Source organism: Trachymyrmex septentrionalis, unplaced genomic scaffold, assembly GCF_001594115.1.
Source record: "Trachymyrmex septentrionalis isolate Tsep2-gDNA-1 unplaced genomic scaffold, Tsep1.0 scaffold173, whole genome shotgun sequence".
Classification (NCBI taxonomy): domain Eukaryota; kingdom Metazoa; phylum Arthropoda; class Insecta; order Hymenoptera; family Formicidae; genus Trachymyrmex; species Trachymyrmex septentrionalis.
Window position 1 is genome coordinate 26578 of NW_017304897.1, and position 20529 is coordinate 47106.

At 36.0% G+C, this 20529-nt stretch overlaps 1 protein-coding gene across 2 annotated transcripts in view; it reads right to left on the reverse strand.

Moving 5' to 3' along the window:
- Nucleotides 1–19162: 19162 nt before the first annotated feature.
- LOC108746494 (pyruvate kinase-like) overlaps nt 19163–20529 on the reverse strand; it is a 105593-nt gene continuing 104226 nt past the window's right edge. For both annotated transcript variants that reach the window (XM_018483307.1, XM_018483306.1), the window contains 2 exons: nt 20306–20462; nt 19163–19330 (listed from right to left, as the gene is read on the reverse strand). In XM_018483307.1, the coding sequence (XP_018338809.1) occupies nt 19318–19330; nt 20306–20462 (170 nt within the window). In that variant the 3' untranslated portion in view covers nt 19163–19317. The remainder of the gene's footprint in view (nt 19331–20305; nt 20463–20529) is intronic.

Sequence of the window (20529 nt, forward strand, 5' to 3'; positions counted from 1 at the left end):
TTGATATCTATACATCCCAGTTCCTTCACCTCACATAGATCTTCGTCCCTGACCACTGTCCGAAACGGGTGGTTCCTCAACCTATCCTCTGTGTCAATTCCAATAGACATACAGTGTTTCCTACAACTAGGTGAGAACTTCGCTCTTCCACTAAACGATAAATATAAGATTATTTTCGATTGCATTAAGAGTGTTGAAACTGGCGTGCATCGCATGCCGATCGAAAATAGGATCGCGATCACCAACCACTCCATTCCAATTCTTAACAGTATCATTTCCTCTCCAATCACAACATCTCCGATTGATAAACTATTGTTAAGAATGGAATCGAAGACACGCGCCTTTTTATCGGAACATACCAATGTCCTTTTCACACACGCAGATAAGGGACGCAATGTCACAGTCGCTTTAGACAGAGAGGTCTACATGGATAAGATGATCACTCTGCTGAATAACAAGGACACATACTCTCTTATCAATAAAGATCCCGTCAGGAAAATCACGACAGCAATAAGGTCCATGCTCACCAGATGGAAGACGAAGAAGTATATTAGCGAAGCAAAATACAAGACGTTATATTGTAGTGACGGATCACTTCCGAGAGCTTATGGTGTGCCGAAAATACATAAACCTGGTTGCCCTTTCAGGGTCATTGTCTCTTCGTTGGGCAGTCCGCTCTATCCACTGGCGACATTCTTACACAACATATTAGTTAAATCCATTCCTAAAGCAAAGAGTTATATAAAAAATAGTTTCGAACTAGTTGAGAAACTAAAAAGATTACACACTACAGACCAATACAAATTAATCTCACTGGACGTAAAATCTCTGTTCACGAATGTTCCGGTGGATATAGCCATAGACTGTATTAATGAACATTGGATGTATGTTTCCGGAGACTGTCCTCTCCCTAGAGAGGAGTTTGTGGGGGCAATAAGGTTTATTCTTGATTCCACATTTTTTTCGTTTAACAACAATTTTTATAAACAGAGTTACGGCACTCCCATGGGGTCCCCCTTATCACCTGTAATAGCGGACTTGGTGATGAGGAGACTTGAGACGGTGTCCTTGATGTCATTGAACTTGGACGTGACATTTTATTTTAGATATGTGGATGATATTTGCACTGCGGTTGAGCCATCAAAAATTGACTCAATAGTAAAACAATTTAACTCTTTCCATCCACGATTACAATTCACTTCAGAATTTGGGGGTGATGAAATCAGTTTCCTGGATGTTACTATATCTATCATTGGAAACGGGTTTGGAGTTGATTGGTACCGTAAGCCGACCTTTTCAGGGAGGTTTTTGAATTTCTATTCTAACCACCCCATTGCACAGAAAAGAGGGACGATTTTTTCGCTGGTTGACAGAACAATTTTACTTTCGGACGTTCGATTTCACACACAGAATTTGACACTTATCATTAACATTTTATTAGACAATGACTACCCATTATCATTTATATTTGACACAATCAACCTACGAATAAAAAACTTGAATAGAAATAGACACATAACACAGAACAGTATGAATGACAAGGTCGAAGCGAGGGAATCAGTGTCCTGGCTTACGGTTCCGTTCATCCCGCGCCACACAGAAAAGTTCAATCGGTTCAACAATAACGACATCAGGGTTTCTTTCCGTAGTCCGAACAAACTCAAAAAATACATCAAAGTACACAAAGATGTTCATCCACATACATCGAAGAACAACGTAGTGTACAAAATTTCATGCAGTGATTGTGACGCTACGTACGTGGGACAGACAGGTAGAAAATTAAAGACAAGGATTGCAGAACATCGCAATCACATTAGATACAACACGTCGGCACGATCTGTAATAACGGAGCATAGGAGACAACTAGACCATGAATTTAAATGGGATGAGGTCGAAATCTTAGACGAAGAGCCCTGCTATCGGAGACGTTTGGTTTCAGAGATGATTAACATCAAGAAACAAAAGAATGGTCTCAATTTACAGACTGATACCGATGGCCTCCACAAAGCGTATATTCCAATCATAAATAGAGTTTGACTTTCGGTTACGAACAGTCCGTCTCCTCTCTCAGTCTGTGTTGATCCTCACTACTGAACGTACATGAAAATCGATACATAATGTCTGTCTTACATATCTGCGCTCCTTCTCACTGTACATATTTCATAAGTTTTTTATTTCTTTTTGGACATATTAATTCAAACTTCTTACATATGATTTCTGGTGAGTTTTTTATGAAATAATTTTTATTGATTTTGTTGGATTTTCGGTATTTTATATTATTTTATTTATGCGTAGTTGTCGGTAGTACGTTTTTTGTTTTTAATTTATCCTTTTTATTAACTAGAACTTCACCAATGACAATTTAATACTTTTGACTGTTCAACCATACGGAAATTATGTTTCGAGATCAAGACTCACCCGAACTGTGATTATTCTGAATATGCGAATACTTGCGACAATTGATTTTATTCTGTTATTTTTCATTGTACTAATGTCTGAAGAGGGCTCAAACCGGTAGCCGAAACTTGTAACTTGTAATTTATTAGTTTATAGTCTAATTTTTTGGCGTGATGTTTCATCGCAGTTAATATAATATATAATTTTATGAAAATTTAAAAAAATGTGGTTGACTCTTACTTCGCCCGTTGATTAAGTTTTGTCATTATGTTTTGAAAGAGTCCTTTGAATTTGTTTATTTATTTTCAAACTATACTTTTTAATTCTATTGAGGATTTTCATTTAACACCGACATTAATTGTCAGTTAGATTACAGTGGTAGCACTTATTCCATTATTTATTGATTATGGAAAAGCAATTATCTACGAAATAATATTTTATTTTTTTATTAATAAAGGTTTTTTTGCTATTTCTGATACATTTTTCAACAACTACTGTTAACTAACACACTAGTTTGTTATGTTTATGTGCTTAACAAAATTAGAAATTGATTTTCGTTTAATAAAAAAATGTAATAAATGCTGAAATCAGTTAAATTAGTTTTTCTGAAGGAAAAAAAATGGAATTCTCATTGTTTAACCTACGCGAATTCTATAATATTAAAGTTTTAAACTATTGTCTGCAGAAGTGCGATCGAAGGTAAGTAAAATTACATTTAAGAATTACTTAAAATATGTCAACTAATATATTTTATTTCGGAAAATGGCGAAAAAACGATTTTAATTTTTCTTTAGTATGTTCCACCAACTTTAAAAATCTGAAAAAAATCACGAATATAATTTATAATAAGATTTAGCTGCTGAATTATTTCAAAAGTGGTAAAACATTCATATCATATAAAAAATGCAATTTAAAAAATTCTTGAATTTTTTAAAAACAGAATTTTGAGCCAAGAATGACAAAAAAATTCTTACTCTCATCTTTTTGATACCCTTTATATCCATGATTTTTTTTGTAAAGATTCGTTTAGATTTAACGGAAAAAAAATACTAATGATAAATCACATTTTGTTTGATATCTCGAAACGGTGTGGCTCTTTTGGAATGAAACTTTGCACAAAATATTCTTTCATCAGTGTGTTAATTTTGTGTCTTGTAGCAATCGATTATGTGCTGGAGCCTTTTAAGTTGAAATCACCTCCTTATCCTGCTATACCCTTTGTATTAAGTTTGATGTAATCGCGAAGCCATGGAGATTGCGCGAATTGTAGCACCTGATGGATCTTTGTTACGCAAAGACCGTTACGAGTACATTGCTGCAGGTTGCGATAGTGGATGACGTAACGCTATTTATCGTACAGTGTCGCTAGAAGTTTATGTTCGCGCTTGCCGGACGGCTTATCGCACGTCGGACAGAATGGTAGGTCAGTGTGTCGGTCGTGTAGAAGCTGCAGATACTCGAGATCGGCTTCGAGAATGTAACCGGTGGGCGAATTCAGAGCGATCGCGCTCGCGTCAAAGTTCACAGCGTTTTCGACCCATCGAAATTTGGCGTATAGCAATAGTTCGCCCACCCGTATAAATTATTAACGTAGTACATTAAGTACGACGACGGTTCCGACGAGTCGTACGAATACATGTACTTATTATTAGCCTGCGCGTATCTGCCTGAACATTGTCTGAGATCACCGCGTATACCGCGTTTGATGAACATGATCATATCAATATCAGTGAGCAACTCAAACTTTACGCGCGTATGTTTTAACATCGCATCCCGTGAAATCAGGCAAGGTGTAATAATGTGCGGGATCGAGACCGCAACTTCCGCGAAAATATTCGAAAAAGTCAGCTAATAACAAAACATCGGTTTTCAAGTACAGATCACTGTACTCATCGAGCGTTCGGATAGAGAATCGCTGCCATATGTTCGCGGCGTGAGCGTAATCGTTCTCGGATACGGTATCACCCGTCAACGAACTGTAAAATGATTCGTGCGGCGGTAAGCGCGTGTCCTGCAATTTTTCGACACAGTCAACGTACTCGTACGGAAAAACACCTTTACGAGTCAGTAATTCAAATTCATCATCCGATAGTGTTGAAAATTTGGAACGTATAATTTTTAATTTGTCTTTATCGAGATACGACGCTAATTTATCGAGGCTTGTACTGAGAAATTTGAAAGAATCAATAAACGTAATTTTACGCATTTTTTTGAGATTTATTTTCAGTTTTGTCTTTAGTGCTATCGACATGTTTTGTGAAGGAAATGTATTTTTCTTTGGTTATCGGTAACACATCTATACGTCCTTCATATGCTGTAGCGATTTCTTTAATTATAAAATGCGCGTCGTAGCCCGATAAATTATGAAAAACGATCGGAATATATTAAGTTGTTCGGAAAGTAATTTCGTTTTTTCTTATGAAATTGAAAGACGATTTTCAATTAGACGCGTTTCAAATGATCATGAACGGTCGAATTCGATAAATTTAATCTCTCAGCGATCTCACGAGTTGTTATTCGCCGGTTTGCATCAATAATGCCTTTATTGTGCCTTCATCAGCTTCAACTGGCCTTCCAGAACGTGATGCATCTTCAACATCAAAATTGCCGGATCGAAATTTTGCAAACCAGTTTTGGCACTGGCGTTCTGTCAATACATCTTCTCCATACACATCGGATAATTTTTTTCTTGCTTGAACAGCATTTTTACCTTTTCGATAGTAAAAAAGTAAAATATGCCGAAAATGCTGCTTTTCATATTTGATAGGGCACCAACCAAAAACTACTGCGTAGAATCAATCGAACTTTTTTCACAAGCAAGCCTTGCTATATCAGGTGTCAAAATATATAATGATTATGCGGCTTAAGTGTGAAGTTGGCTGTGAAAAAATACAATAAGTCTTCTGTTGGGAAAAAACGAAATTACTTTCCGAACAACCTAATATAATGAATTTTTATAATTTAAATTACAATTCGAATGCGCTAGACCACGATATCTACTGGTTCAGTGGCAATGATCGCGGACCCGCATATCGTCTGACGCGAACGGTTTCTCGCAAATGTGACAACGCGTCGTGCTACAGTACGCCTCCCATTGCTGTTTAGATAATGTTTCCATGGGCATGTTGGCGGATACGAGATTTTTAATGCGATGCGCCAAATCGTTGAGTTGTCGCGCTAACTACGCTATACAGTCTTCATCGCGACGGAAGTGATACGACGATAACGCGTCATCGTACGTAGTAGCCTATACTGAATACCTCATGCTGTTGATGACGATATGTATTCCTTGTAGGGTTCCATCTTCCGTAAAACGCACTCCAAATCGGCGTAGACGATGAATGGGACGCGCTCCTTGTTGCAGTGGTTCCCAAATTCAAGCCACTTTTCGTCCGCAGTCGGATAGCGCAGTCGTTGATCTTCTGGCAGTCCATTGGGTGTGACTGCAATTTCTCATTCATACTGAAGTAATGCAAGCATCTGAAAAAACAAAACATTATAACTGTTATCATTATTTCATTAGCAAGATGGAAAATTATAATAATTTTTTCATGTGTATTTACCGGTCGCAGAAATATTTCTTGTGCTCTTTTTTGCTGAGTTGCGAGCTAACGAGACGCAACAGATTTTTTATCCATGCAAAGTGGCCGACACCGTCGTCGCATGGATCTTGCATGTACAGCACGTTAACGTGTTTCTCCTTCTTGTCACTGATGAGCCGTAGAGGAAGGACTTGTTTATTCTCGATGCCATATACATTGATCGACATCGCGTTCAACCGTTCGAATTTAAAAATATCTTTTAATGTCATTGGAAATTCGAGGTTCAACACCGTCGTATAATGCGGATACGATGATTCTCGCTCCGTATGCTTTTCAGCCGGGTACAGAACGGCGACCATCGACCACGGGAAGCACGTATTGTCCGTCGTGCGAACATTGATCATCGCTTTCTTAAGTATAATTTCCCGCGGCACTTCGAAGTAACATCCCGCGCGCATGGGATTTAGTCTGTTCACATTGATAGTCAAATTGAGGATTCGCGACAATGCCCCGCTGTCGCGTTTTTGGAACTCTTCGAGTGATGTCAAAGTGGGCTCGATGATATGCTGCTCGTACCACTCGCGCAAATCTGTGTATCGATATATCTCAATGTTCTTAATGTTTATACTCTTATTAGCACGTTTATCCTTCATCACAAACTCGCCGTTGAACGCGGTATTCACTTTTACACTACCGTGTCTTTCCACAACGTCTCGCACACGCTCGAGCACTATTTCTCTCGCATCTTTCAAAAACCGCCGTGGCTCAATGTAATCCACGTTGTCCACAGCACCCGTCAATATACAGCTTTCAAACGCGGTGTCGATCTCTCGCCAGATGAGAGATCTTACGCTGCGACTCGCGTACCCGCCACCTACGTGCACGAAACGTCGCTCTAATTATGTTTTTGCACCCGCAAGTCACGCGATCTTCGCCACCACGGATTGTCTGTATCCAACGATGAAGCGCGGACGCTTGGCACGACAAAGTTCAGCAAACATCGTTGCAGCCACGCGAAATATTCCACCAGAATAGCGACCTAGCCGCACTGCTCCAACAGTTCGCGTTCCACTCGGTCATGATTTTCCATGTCTTTTTTCTTTAGATCACTTCACACTCTTACATGGAGCACTTAATAGTTTTTCAATGTGCGCAGAGTGGACACATGCTGCATGGGAATACAATGTACACCGGCTCTCCACATTCCGAGCACGGCCACCTGCTGTCTAGTTTATAGAAAGAACATTCTTTGTGCTTCCTGACGAGATACATTCCTTTTTCGCCAATATTCTGTAAATAAATCATACATGGTGTATATAAAGCTGCGGTATCATACGTTGTATAATAACAGCAGATTATGCAGTGCTTAAGTACGACCGTTCAATGCATAGATTTCCGAAGGCTGCACAAATTTCTCTGCGTGTTCCGTATTGTCATCGCTCAACCCAATAAGACATTCAGTATCGTTAGATTGTACTTTTTCGTTAGACGATTCTTGGTCCATTATATCCTCAAATTCTACTTCCATTGCTTCAAATAACTTGTCTGTATTCACACCATCCATGTCCTCAATGTCTGCACAAGGGTCAGCTATACTTTTTCCATTATTCTTATTGAGACCGATTCGTTCTTCTTCCAGGACACCAACTGCGGAACTGAGCGCTTATAACCCATTATATATTTCATTTGACTTCTTTGTCTATTGGATCACACTTTCTTTAGAAGTAGATAAGGCAACATCGCGAGCAATTCTAGTTTATATTTCTCACACCTGATATGTTAATATGTTTATATAAATAGCATCAACGCTTCTCTTAACAGCTCTGACATCGTCGTGTGCGCTCTATCTTTCTCTAACGTGCAAGCCCTTGTTATCTACACATTTTTTGGAATGGACGCGGGTCCGCGGCGGCGGCGGCAGCGGCGGTGGTGGCTCGCAACGCAAAAAATAAGAAACGCATTGTTTGTGTAATCAATCCACCGGGGTCCTATGACAGCGATGCCGCCGGAACCTTCCCGCGCCTTCCTCCGCGCCTACGAGTACCCTCCACGCCTTCCCCCCCGTGCCTACGAGTACTCCCCGCGCCCCGCGCTCCCCTCTAGCCCCATGGATTAGAATCGGCCTAATATTGTTACTAGCGTTGCTTAATAATTTCTTGTTAACTTGTGTCAGTATTCTGAGACTTCTTCATTCTCATGATTAGACTATCACAGCTTTCGTTAATGAGTAAGATTTCAGGGAGGGGATTCCTACTTAAGGCATCGATATGCTGCGTGCCTTTTCCAGATCTATGATAGATTTCATAACAGTCTCAATTTATCAAGCTCAAGTCACTTCCGGTATCTAAACTAACGAAACATTGATTCGCAATCTCTATTTTGATTGTTTTTGTCGTGGATTACTAGATATTATATGAGTGGCTTCCTTTTGCGTACTTATTACTCCCTTGCACAACTTACCGGTGTACAAGTATGAAATGCGGATTTGAGAAAACAGATGGCGCATCAATGCAATGTGTGATATAAAGATTTGACTGTTATGCCATTTTGAAGTGCTATTAACAAGTGTCAGACGCGCACGAGTGATAAATTGAAAAAGTGTTTGCATAATGTTGTGTTGCTGTGTTCGATATGTCGAAATTTATACCAAACAAAGAGCATTCGCGGACAGCATTAATTTTTTGTTTTCATTTGAAGAAAACTGCTGCTGAATCATACCGATTACTTCGAGAAGCTTATGGTGAACATGCTCCATCGCAAGATACGTGTAAACGATGGTTTCGGCGTTTTAAAAGTGGTGACTTTGATGTTGCAGACAAGGAACACGGAAAACCACCAAAAAGGTACGAAGATGTGGAATTGCAAGCATTGTTGGACGAAGATGATTCACAAACACAAAAACAACTCGCAGAGCAATCGAGCGTTAGTCAACAAGCTGTTTCCAATCGCCTACGAGAGATGGGAAAGATTCAGAAGACCGGAAGATGGGTACCGCATGAGTTGGACGGCAGGCAGATGAAGAGGCGCAAAAACACATGTGAAATTTTGCTTGCACGATAAAAGGAAGTCGTTTTTGCATCGTATCGTTAGTGAGGATGAAAAGTAGATTTATTTTGAGAATCCCAAGCGCAAAAAATCATGAGTAGACCCAGGCGCACCATCCACATCGACCGCAAGACCGAATCGCTTTGGCAGAAAGACGATGCTCTGTGTTTGGTGGGACCAGAAGGGTGTGGTCTATTATGAGCTATTAAAACCTGGTGAAACGGTTAATGCTGAACGCTACCAACAACAATTGATCGATTTGAACCGTTCGCTGCTTGAAAAAAGACCAGAATACCAAAAGAGACAACGCAAAGTCATTTTTCTTCATGACAATGCTCCATCACATACGGCAAAACCGGTTCGCGACACGTTGGAAGCACTCAGCTGGGAAGTTCTACCCCATAGCTTACTCACCAGACTTGGCTCCTTCCGATTACCACTTGTTTGCATCGATGGGTCACGCACTTGCTGAGCAGCGCTTTGGTTCGTACAAAGATGTGAAAAAATGGCTCGATGAATGGTTCGCGGCAAAGGGGGAAGATTTTTACTGGCGTGGTATCCACAAATTGCCCGAAAGATGGGAAAAATGTGTAACTAGCAATGGAGCATACTTTAAATAAAGCTCTTTTTATCATTCTTCCGAATTTAACGTGTTTTTTTTTTGAAAAAAAATCTGCATTTCATACTTGTACACCTGGTAACAATATGTCCATACTGGTTGCACTTGAAGCACTTAGCGCCTTTGTCTTTTGTCGAACACTCCTTGCTCACATGATTCTTGCCGCTAAAATTAGCATCTCTTTGTTTTGATGGGAATCACAACGTCTTGAATAGTCTTCTTCTTGCCTTCTTGTTTCAATGACTTCGCTTTCGACATTTCTTCTTTTCTTATGACTTCGTGCTGTACAAATCTTTCTTTAAATTCACATATTATCTTAGCTCTATACAATATGGTCTTGTTAACTGGCTCGTCTTGAATATCGCTGATAATATATTGCATTACCGACGGAGGGTCAACGTCCGCCTGTGATTTCAAGAATTTTATGATGTACGCTACAATTCGTCAGGTGTCTTTCTTCTTTGTGACAATTCTTGGTGCACCGCATGGCTATCTACAATATCCCTGAATTCTTCTCTCAATCGCAGCTTCCTCCATGTTTTTGTACATCTTTCATAGCGGACAAATAATTTTGCTGATCCACGGAGAAGTCGCTTCGCATACGCCACCTTTTGGATATCGGACTACTCACATAGTGTCGCCATCTCCTCGAAGTCCGTGAGCCATCTTATTATGTCAACTTTATCGTCCCCGCTAAATGTTTCTAAGGATTCTTCAACATCCTTGAATGTTAACAATTGATTTTTTCGAAATTTCCTACTATCTCGTCTCTCTTCAGCTACTAGCGCGTCTTCCTGGTCACTCGAGCTCGAGCTATCCTTCTTGCTTGTACCTTCTCTATGCCGATGCGTATCCTCGTCTTCGTCCTTAGCGTCGATACGTCATTCTAGATCACCATGTTCACGCTCATAATCGCCGATAATCTCAATATAAGTTCATTTTTCAGTCCTGTCTTCAACCGTCGTTTTTTTAGTTCTTCTTTCAATTGAACCATCGTCATTTCCACTAATTTTGCACTCAGTTCGTTGTCCATTGTACCCGGTTCTGTCATTCTTCTTATACACGTGCCACTCTACGCCGTCTTAATTCGTCTTACTATGCGTCCTTGATGCGTCTTGAAATGTCTTCTCGTCTTGATACACTTTAAATGTCGTGATACACTTAAAAGTCTTAATATGCCTTGAACGTCTTAATCTCTTTATTGGCGTCTTAATTCGTCTTGATATGCCTTGATATGCATCTTGAAACATCTTCTCGCGACTCGTATTCCTAATGATATTTCGGCTGAGCCCCCAAAATATATGGGAATGATGGTTGAAAAGATCGAGTCACACTTAACCATATAAGATTTAATTGAATAAGATAAAAAAAAGTACAAAAAGTAAAAATAAACTGCTATCTGTCTTGACTCGCTCGCCTGTCCGTTTTGTTCTCTCCCTCCTTGATGCGCTAACAATATACCTAAATATTATAGGGACGTGGGAATTTTGAACTGGACATCGTTATAAATCCTACAATAAAAAAAGGCGCTAAGCATACGTACTTATCGAATAAAACCTAAGAATCCAACTCAATTAATAGTAGTTTCAATTTTTCTTCAAGGATATTTTTATTGAAGGTCTTCTTATTCTAACGCAAGTAATAGCAATTTTAATTCTCTGTCAAAAATTATTATTCTTCGAAAAAAATTAATGCATCAAATGAAAGATTAAAACCCACAGATGCTACAATCTTAACTAATCAAGGTAAATTCTACTAACAAGGAAAGTTTTACAACTATCCGGAACTGATTTGATTCTCCATGAAATATGTTGTAAAACACGAAAATCTAAGAGATACGTATTTTTTATACGCGCGTTAACTCATATTTAAGGGCTGAAACACCTCTTTAAAAAAAAACGGTATTTTTCTTTCGAGCCGAATATCATCGGAAGTATAAAAGATAGAAAAAAATTTTTTTAACAAAAGTTGTACGGTTTTAAGAGTACTTTAAAGTTATAAAGAAAAACATTTTTTGTTTAACAAAATACCCTCACCACCCGTAATTTTCTTTAATTTTTAATTTTTTTTTTACCAAATTAAAAATTATTTTCTTACAAATTCAACCATGTGTAATAAAGTTACATTACGACATACAATTTTCAAGAATTAATTATTAACGCCTCCGTATATATGCTATCCATGCTCATATAGTACATAAGTAATTGTCGTCAGAAAGATAAAAAACATAAATTAAGGAATAAAAAAATTGACATGATTGATATTTGTAACAAATTATAAATAATGTTAAGAATTATAATAATTTTTATTATTTCTTCTTAGTAAGTGTTCCGGAATTATCATTATTTTTCATATTCTCGAAGCAAGCCAACAGCTCGTCGACACCGAGCCGTTAAAACAAGCATATCACTCCTATTCCAATTACGCTGTCTGTCTCAAATGGCACGCGATCCCCTTGCGCGACCCCCGAAAAGATGACTATCGCGCACACGTTCCGTGTGCGAATATTCTGTTCGTTTCCCGATCCCGATCAATATGGATCATCCATCGATATTCGTTCTTAACGAATCTTATCCCGAACATTAATTGCAAACCAAACCGACTTGTCGTCGCGTATCATCGTTGTATTGTGTCACATAACGTTACCGGTATACGCATATCGCGAGAGCATTCAGTGCGTGAGAATTATGTGAGTTTCCGACGAGATTTGCCGGTCTCGTTGCTGCTCGCCATTCCTTTTAACACATTCCTTTTAATGGCTGCGAGAAATTATTCAATGTCGGACCAAGTGCGAATTACCAGTACACGCATCTAACCGAACGCATCAATTATCGGATTACGTATCGCCTACCACCCGCTTCGAAAAAATCTTAATTCGACTCTATAATAAAATTGAACTTATTGTAATCAAGAAAGTCGTCGTTATTATACGTCTTGGCGAGCAACCCTTCATACAAGGTGACACCAGTGTCACAAACATATTTTGGTCCTTCGAGCTGGATCGTCAAGAAAAGTTATTGTTTTTGCTTGATTCTCAAATGTTCCGAGCCTTTTTCATTGGAAATCATGTCGTCTCTCGATGAATTGATGAGTATACAAAACCAGCAGATGGGCGATATATCTCGCACACTAATTTTAAGAAGCTGGAACAGGCTAAGATGACATGTGCCATCACGCGGCAACGCCTCATAACCCTCAAGGAGACCTTTGCCAAGTGCCAAGAGCTGGATTGTAAAATCACGCTAGCTGCGGACGAGAAATTGAAGGCAACTCATGCGTACTTCACTCAGAACTACTTCCTGACGTATGAGGACTATTATCACGAAACTGCCGACTACATGGCTGAGGTACTTGGACTGTCAGGGATCCATGAACCCCATCCCGCTGTACATGACATAAGTGGCCTTAATAACTCGTTCCGGTCATCATCGCATCTTCAGAGGATCATCTTGCCGACCTTCGACGGGAGACAAAAGAGGCCAATATTATTAATAATATTATTTCCCCTTTTCCACTAAATATTACTATAAATCCCACCTCCCAATTATTATTATTATACTCATAGTCATTAAAATCCCAACATCTCCAATACGATTATACAATACTGTAACTATACCAGAATTATAAGAACTATAATTTTGATAATAAATAATTAAACAATATGATACTATCCCCAACCCATCCCAACCAATCAAAATTCTAATAATATTTCTAATAATATTCTAATTATTATTAATACTATTGATAAAATAAATAATAATAACAAATAATTAAATCGCCTCAAATACTTTTCTAAGCTTATATAAACCAACCTATATAACATAATTATAGAAGAAATTAATAAAATAAAATTAATAAATAAAATAGAAACTTAATCAAAAATTATAACAAACTTTAAATTTATTGAATTAAATTCATAAACTAATCATTCTAAAACAATTATCATATCTAAATAATAAAACAATAAACTCACCATAAATAATATTACAAATAATCTAAACATATACATGCATACTAATACATTAAAAATAATTTAGGATTTTTATAAATTTAACAATTAAATATCTTTAATTCCACAAATTAATATTTTAACTTAAACTACCTAAACTATAATAACTTAATCTATTCTTACTTATAATTAATACATATCATATATAAATTATACCTATTACTTTTTATTTACCACTTAACTATATAAATATAACCATATTAAATAAAAATATCAATAATGGAAAAAAAATATAATTAAAACTATATATTCTTTCAAATAAGAATTAAAAATTTTATTTTCACAATAACTATTTTTACCATGACAAACATATGAAAATAAATACAACGAATATGATCTTCTGAAAAAACAAACTAACATTAAATAAAACAATATCCCCATATCTCAATTTAAAATTCTTATTAATATCAAAGCCTCACCAATAAAACTTAAAGATAAAGGAAAAGAAAAATTTACAATACAAAACAAAAATCACCATATAACACACACAATCGAAGGTAAATTACCTACCATACCCTTATTCAAAAATAATAAACGTCTTCCTGATCGCATATAATATAAATTTACTATATAAAATATACCTGAAGAACATAATCCATGAGAAATCATCATTATATATCTGTCTAATATACCAACCTTTGGTATAAAAATGAGTCATTAACCTACTCATCATTAAATTCATATGAACAATTGATGAATAAGCAACCATACTTTTCATATCTACTTGTACTAAACACAAAATTCCTACTACAATTCTATCTACCACTCTTAATCTAAAAACTATATACCCATACTTTACCCTAATTATATAAAATATTACAATCGCTTTTTAATTTACCGTCGCTCACGACAGAAACCTCCAACGATCTTCGCACGCTTTGCGATCAAACCAATAAAGCGAAACAAGCTCTGAGCAATCTCGATTGCGTTACCGAACATTAGGATGATTGGCACGTTTTTCTAATGTCACAAAAACTCGATAAATCATCGCGAAAAGCTTGAGAATTTAAACTGGGCGATACCTTAATTACCCGCGTTATCGCGAACCTGATCAATTTTTTGCATCGCACATTCGCGCATTCGACGCGATTGCACCCGCGAACGCAACGGAGAAGTCACAGACGACCTCCAAAAGGAATACGGCGTCTACCGTTTCGTTCTTATGCTTATTGTGCAAAGCGAACTATCTATTGTATCAATGTTCTACGTTACTAAAGCAAACTCCATCCCCACGTTTTGAATTCATTAAAAACCAGAAACGCTGTGTAAACTGTTTCAGTACAAAGCATTCCGTGAGAGATTGTACAAATCCTTACGCGTGTCGACAGTGCAATAAACGGCATCACACGTTGTTACATTTTGATAATTCCGTTCAGCCTGTCGACACTAAGCTACCGTCGACGTCCGCACGAATAGCAAGAGTGTCATCGCCGTCGCACTTATTATCGAAAACCGTAGCACCAAAATCTGCTCGCAACAGCGCGCATGCGAGTTTATTCGCTTCATAAACGTTTTATCACCGTTTGCGCGCTCCTTGATCAGAGATCTGTCTCTACGTTTATCTCCGAATAGCTTGCTCAACGCCTACGCCTTTCGAGAATTAATCGCTCCGTTTCCATTACCGGCATTAGCGAAATGCAATCCGTCACACTGCCTAAATTACGATTACTCCGGCGTATCGCGACGGACCTGCCTATACTACTCTATGTCTATGGATTGCTAAAGATTCACAAACCGGAATTTCTTATCCTCTCAAAATTATTGTCTCATCGATAGGCAGTCCGTTATATGCATTGGCTACATATTTACACAATATACTATTCAAAACTATTCCAAAGCGGATAATTACATTAAAAATAGCTTCCAATTAGTTTAAAATTAAAAAGATTATACATTACAGGTGAACATAAATTAATTTCATTGGACGTTATATCACTTTTCACGAATGTTCCAATAGAGATTGCGGTTGATTGCGTGAATGAGCAATGGAGTTTTATTTCCAAGGATCGCTCTCTGCCTAAGAATGAGTTTCTGGGAGCGATACGGTTCGTTTTAGACTCCACCTTTTTTTCATTTAACAATAAAATTTATAAGCAAATCTTCGGCACTCCCATAGGCTCTCCTTTATCACTTGTAATAGCGGACCTACTAATGAGGAGATTAGAGACGGTGTCGTTGAATTTGAATATTTTATTTTATTATAGATACGAGGTCTGTTCAAAAAGTATCGCGAATTTTGTGTTTTTTCAAAAATTATTTATTTATTCATGAATATCTATTTTGTCCCCTTCAAAGTAATCCCCATCAGATATTATACACTTGTGCCAACGTTTTTTCCAATCCTCGAAGCACTTCAAAAAATTATTTTTTGTGATCTTGTTCAGCTCCTCCTTCGATGCCGTCTTTATCTCCTCAATCGTAGCGTAGCGTCGTCCTTTCATGGGCCTCTTCAGTTTCGGAAACAAGAAAAAGTCACAGGGGGCCAGATCTGGGGAATACGGTGGCTGCGGCATCATTAGTGTGTTGTTTTTGGTCAAAAATTCGTGCACAAGCAACGATGTGTGAGCAGGGGCGTTATCATGGTGCAAAAGCCAATTTTTGTTCTTCCACAAATCCGGGCGTTTCTGGCGGATTGCTTCGCGCAAATTGCGCATAACTTGCAGCACCGCAAACCTATCTTTTCAGAGAGATTTTTAAATTTCAAATCATCCAATTACACAAAAGAAAGGTACAATTTTTTCGCTAATTGACAGAGCTTTTTTACTTTCTAACTTTATGTTTCTTACCAAAAATTTGACATTTATTATTAACGTTTTATTAGATAATGACTACCCATTAATTTTTATTTTTGACACAGTTAATCAACGTATAAAAAATTTAATTAAAAATAAACACATAGCACATAAAGATTTGGTTGACAATGTCAGTGCGAATGAATCTGCATCTTGGCTTACGGTACTATTTATTCCTCTTCACACAGAAAAATTTAAACGGTTCAATAAAAACGACATCAGGGTATCTTTTCATAGTCCTAATAAAATGGGTAAATATATTAAAGTACAAAAGGATATTTGTTCCTATACATCTAAGAGTAATGTATTGTAGTTTATAAGATAATAATAATACAAGTAATAATTGTGATGCGTCGTACGTTGGACAGACGGGCAGACAATTGGAAACCAGAATTACAGAACATCGTAATTATATTAGACATAACACTTCTGTCCGTTCTGTCATAAGCGAACACAGGCTGCAGTATAATCATGATTTCTAATGGAATAATGTTAAAATTTTAGATGAAGAGCCTTGCTATAGGAAACGCTTAATTTCCGAGATGATCAATATTAAGAAACAGGATAACAGCTTGAATTTACAAACCGACACGGAAGGTCTTCATAAGGTTTATTTGCCTATTGTAAATAGAGTTTGACTTTGCGATATCGATGGTCCGTCTTTTCTCTCAATCTGCGATGATCTGTATTAGCGAGCGTACACTTTAAGCGATACAATGTCCGTCTCTTATTTCTGCGTTTCACTTGGTTTTATATATCACAATAGCTTTTTTATACTTGTAAGGACACGCTTTTTTGCACAATTTATACATGTTTTTGGTGAGTTTTTATTTCTTACTAGATTTCCGTTATGTTAATTTCCGTTTTGTATTTTTATTTTTTCGTAAAAAGTCTTTTTATCATCTTTTTATCAATTAGAACTTTTCCAAGAGACATGATACACTTGCGACTGTGTAATCGTACGTGAATATTGTCGAGTTCTACATCAAGACTCACCCAAATTGTGCTCACGATGTATTTGCGAACTTTTATTGCGGTTACTCTTTTTTCCGATATATTTGTCTAAAGAGGGCTCAATCTCAATCGAAACTTGTAACGAAATTATTACTTAGTTCTTACCTTTTATTATTTTATATGTATCTTTTATTTTTATTATATACTTTCTTCGAATTTTTCTTTATTTGTATTTTCTTTTAATTAGATGATTATTTTTTAAAAACAAAATGTGCTGACTCTTACTTTGCCCTTTATTTATTGTTATTTATTTTGTATAATAAGAGTCCTTCAATTTTGTTAAATGTTACAATATTATATATTTTTTCAATTTTACTTTTCTTATTTGTAATTTATTCTTTCAATTGTGTGACTTTTTTAAAGAAATGTGTTTGACTCTTACTTTGCCCTTTATTTATTGTTATTTATTTTGTATAAGAAGAGTCCTTCAATTTTGTTAAATGTTACAATATTATATATTTTTTCAATTTTACTTTTCTTATTTGTAATTTATTCTTTCAATTGTGTGACTTTTTTAAAGAAATGTGTTTGACTCTTACTTTGCCCTTTATTTATTGTTATTTATTTTGTATAAGAAGAGTCCTTCAATCTGTTAAATATTAATATTATTGTTATCTAAACCATTAGCGTTAATTTTATTGCTATCATTATTATTACTATTTATGTTATTGGGTATGTTTGATAGGCCCGGTTTAGAAGCCAACGGGTCTCCCTGAGGCGTTGAATTCGTAGGCGTTTAGCCACGCGGGAAAGACGTGGCCGATCACTCACTATGATTTTTAAATACAAAAATGTTCTATTGTTTCAAGCTCTGCGTAGAAAAAAAGGAAGACAGACAACAAGAGAGTGAAGTTCGCGGATTAGGCGGACTTCTAAGTAAAAGTGGAAGGATAAGAACGATAGGTGAGCTGTGGAAGCAAAAAATTAAGAGTGCAGAGGCTAAAAAGGGGATTGGTTAAGATTTTTTCTAAAGAGTGATCTAATTAGGTTGCCGAAGGTCTACTGGTATAACTTGTTAATAACTTTTATGGTGATGACGAAAATTCTAATCGAAGAAAAGAAATGTGAAGTCTGGACGTAACAGCCTTTTTAAAGGTACTTTTCATATCATATCAACCATATTTAAAACCCTCGTTAGTACTTTTGCAATACTGACATAAATCGGTTGCATTTCTCTTATATAATCTAAGACTCTGACAATAACGAGATATAATGGAAGAAGACAGATGAACAATCCGCAACAATTCAGAGCAATCAGTTAGCCAATCTTTTAGTCCTAAATTTTGGCCCTACTGCGCATCCTTCAAGTTGTCTCACCTGTCTTCTTCCATCGTGAGCGAGACTATCCTCGCTCTAATGAGGACTGCGAACATGCTTGGACGTTGTATCTGGCAAATAAATAGGTGCCAATATTTTCAAATAGTGAATCTCTTTATTTGAACCTCAAACAGCATAATATTAATAGTATTTTCTAAGAATAATATTTGTTAAATATTTCTTAAACCATGCAATTTAAATCACATATCTTACACAATTTTTATATAAAATATGCTCTTCGAATGTTTAAATAAAAACTATCTATCTATTTCCATTAAAAAAAAATCAAATTGATCTTAAGGACCTTAAAAAGATCACTTTTAAAAAAATTTATGATAAAATCACCTTTTTTCCTCTCCGAACTATCAAACTTTTGTTTCTACACTGAATTTATATATTCCAACAATAAAATACTTTACTATTAAGATTATTGTCATATAACTGCATTTAATAGAATTCGTAAAAGAATCATATACAATGACATACATGTTCAAGTTACAATACATTATTCAATAAATTTTTGTATTACATCTACATCCACGAAGACTATACTTCCTAGAACTTTCCAGTATAATGTGTAGTTTAGTCAACAGTCCTAAAAATAAAACATCAATTAATATAAAGAATTAAATGTATTATTGCTAAAAACATGATCACAGTAATAATAATATACTAAATAGATAACTATACTTGAATTAATTTTAAAAATTATATACTTAAAAATGCAATATGCTGAAACACAAACGATATCAGAATTATCGGTACTTATAAAAATAAAAAGTACTTAAAGCAAATATATTATTATATATCAATATACCTACATACAGAATGCATTGTTCTATTACGTACAATATATATTAATGTACATTGTAATGTACAAAACATATTGCAATAATTTATTAATATATTTTAAGTTATTTATTTGACTTAAAGTAAATATGCAAATCAACAATAATAATATTTCATAAATACAATTACTGTTAAAGCTCCTGAGTAGTCACTATAGCCATATTGGATGATATAGTAAGAAATAATAATTATCAGCAATTAAAATTTTAAATTTAAGCAATTTAAGCTTTAAATTTTAAAGTTTAAAACATTTATAAAAATGAAAAAAAATTATCCTTACCTGTCTTTGACAATCAGTAAATAGTCGTAAATGACATAAAGTGAAATGTAAAGTGAAAATAGGCTACACATGTGCATTAAGTAAACACACTTCTTGTGCCATTTATGACAATATATACTAATTATCAGAAGAGAAAGATAACTTTCTTCTATTTTTACAGCGATCTCATTATTTTATTTTATTCCAATTCTCTTTAGCCCAAATCTACAATAGGTTTTTGATAAATAGAGTGCTAGAAACTTCAACGTATCATTTCTCTTATGATGTCACGATCAAATATATATAGTCGCAGAGACTATTCAGGAGTCTTAAAACAAATCAAGATATATGTAAGAATAAATAAAAAAATATCATGCAACATTCAAGAAATTTTCATAGAAATCGGTATCGCTATAAATTGTACATGCAGGATCTTCTCTAATAAATTCATGTTCTACATACACCACACGAAGTGTATTCGTAAAGCCCGAGCCTTGCCGCCATCCTGTCACAACTATTACAGAATCACCAATTTTGATAAAACCACGACTTTTACCAAAATTTAATCCGTATTGTACACGTACATCCACATCCTTCACCCAATCGACCAATGGTACTTCTGTACAACAAAGAATATAATATACACATATATATATATATATATATATATATATATATATATATAT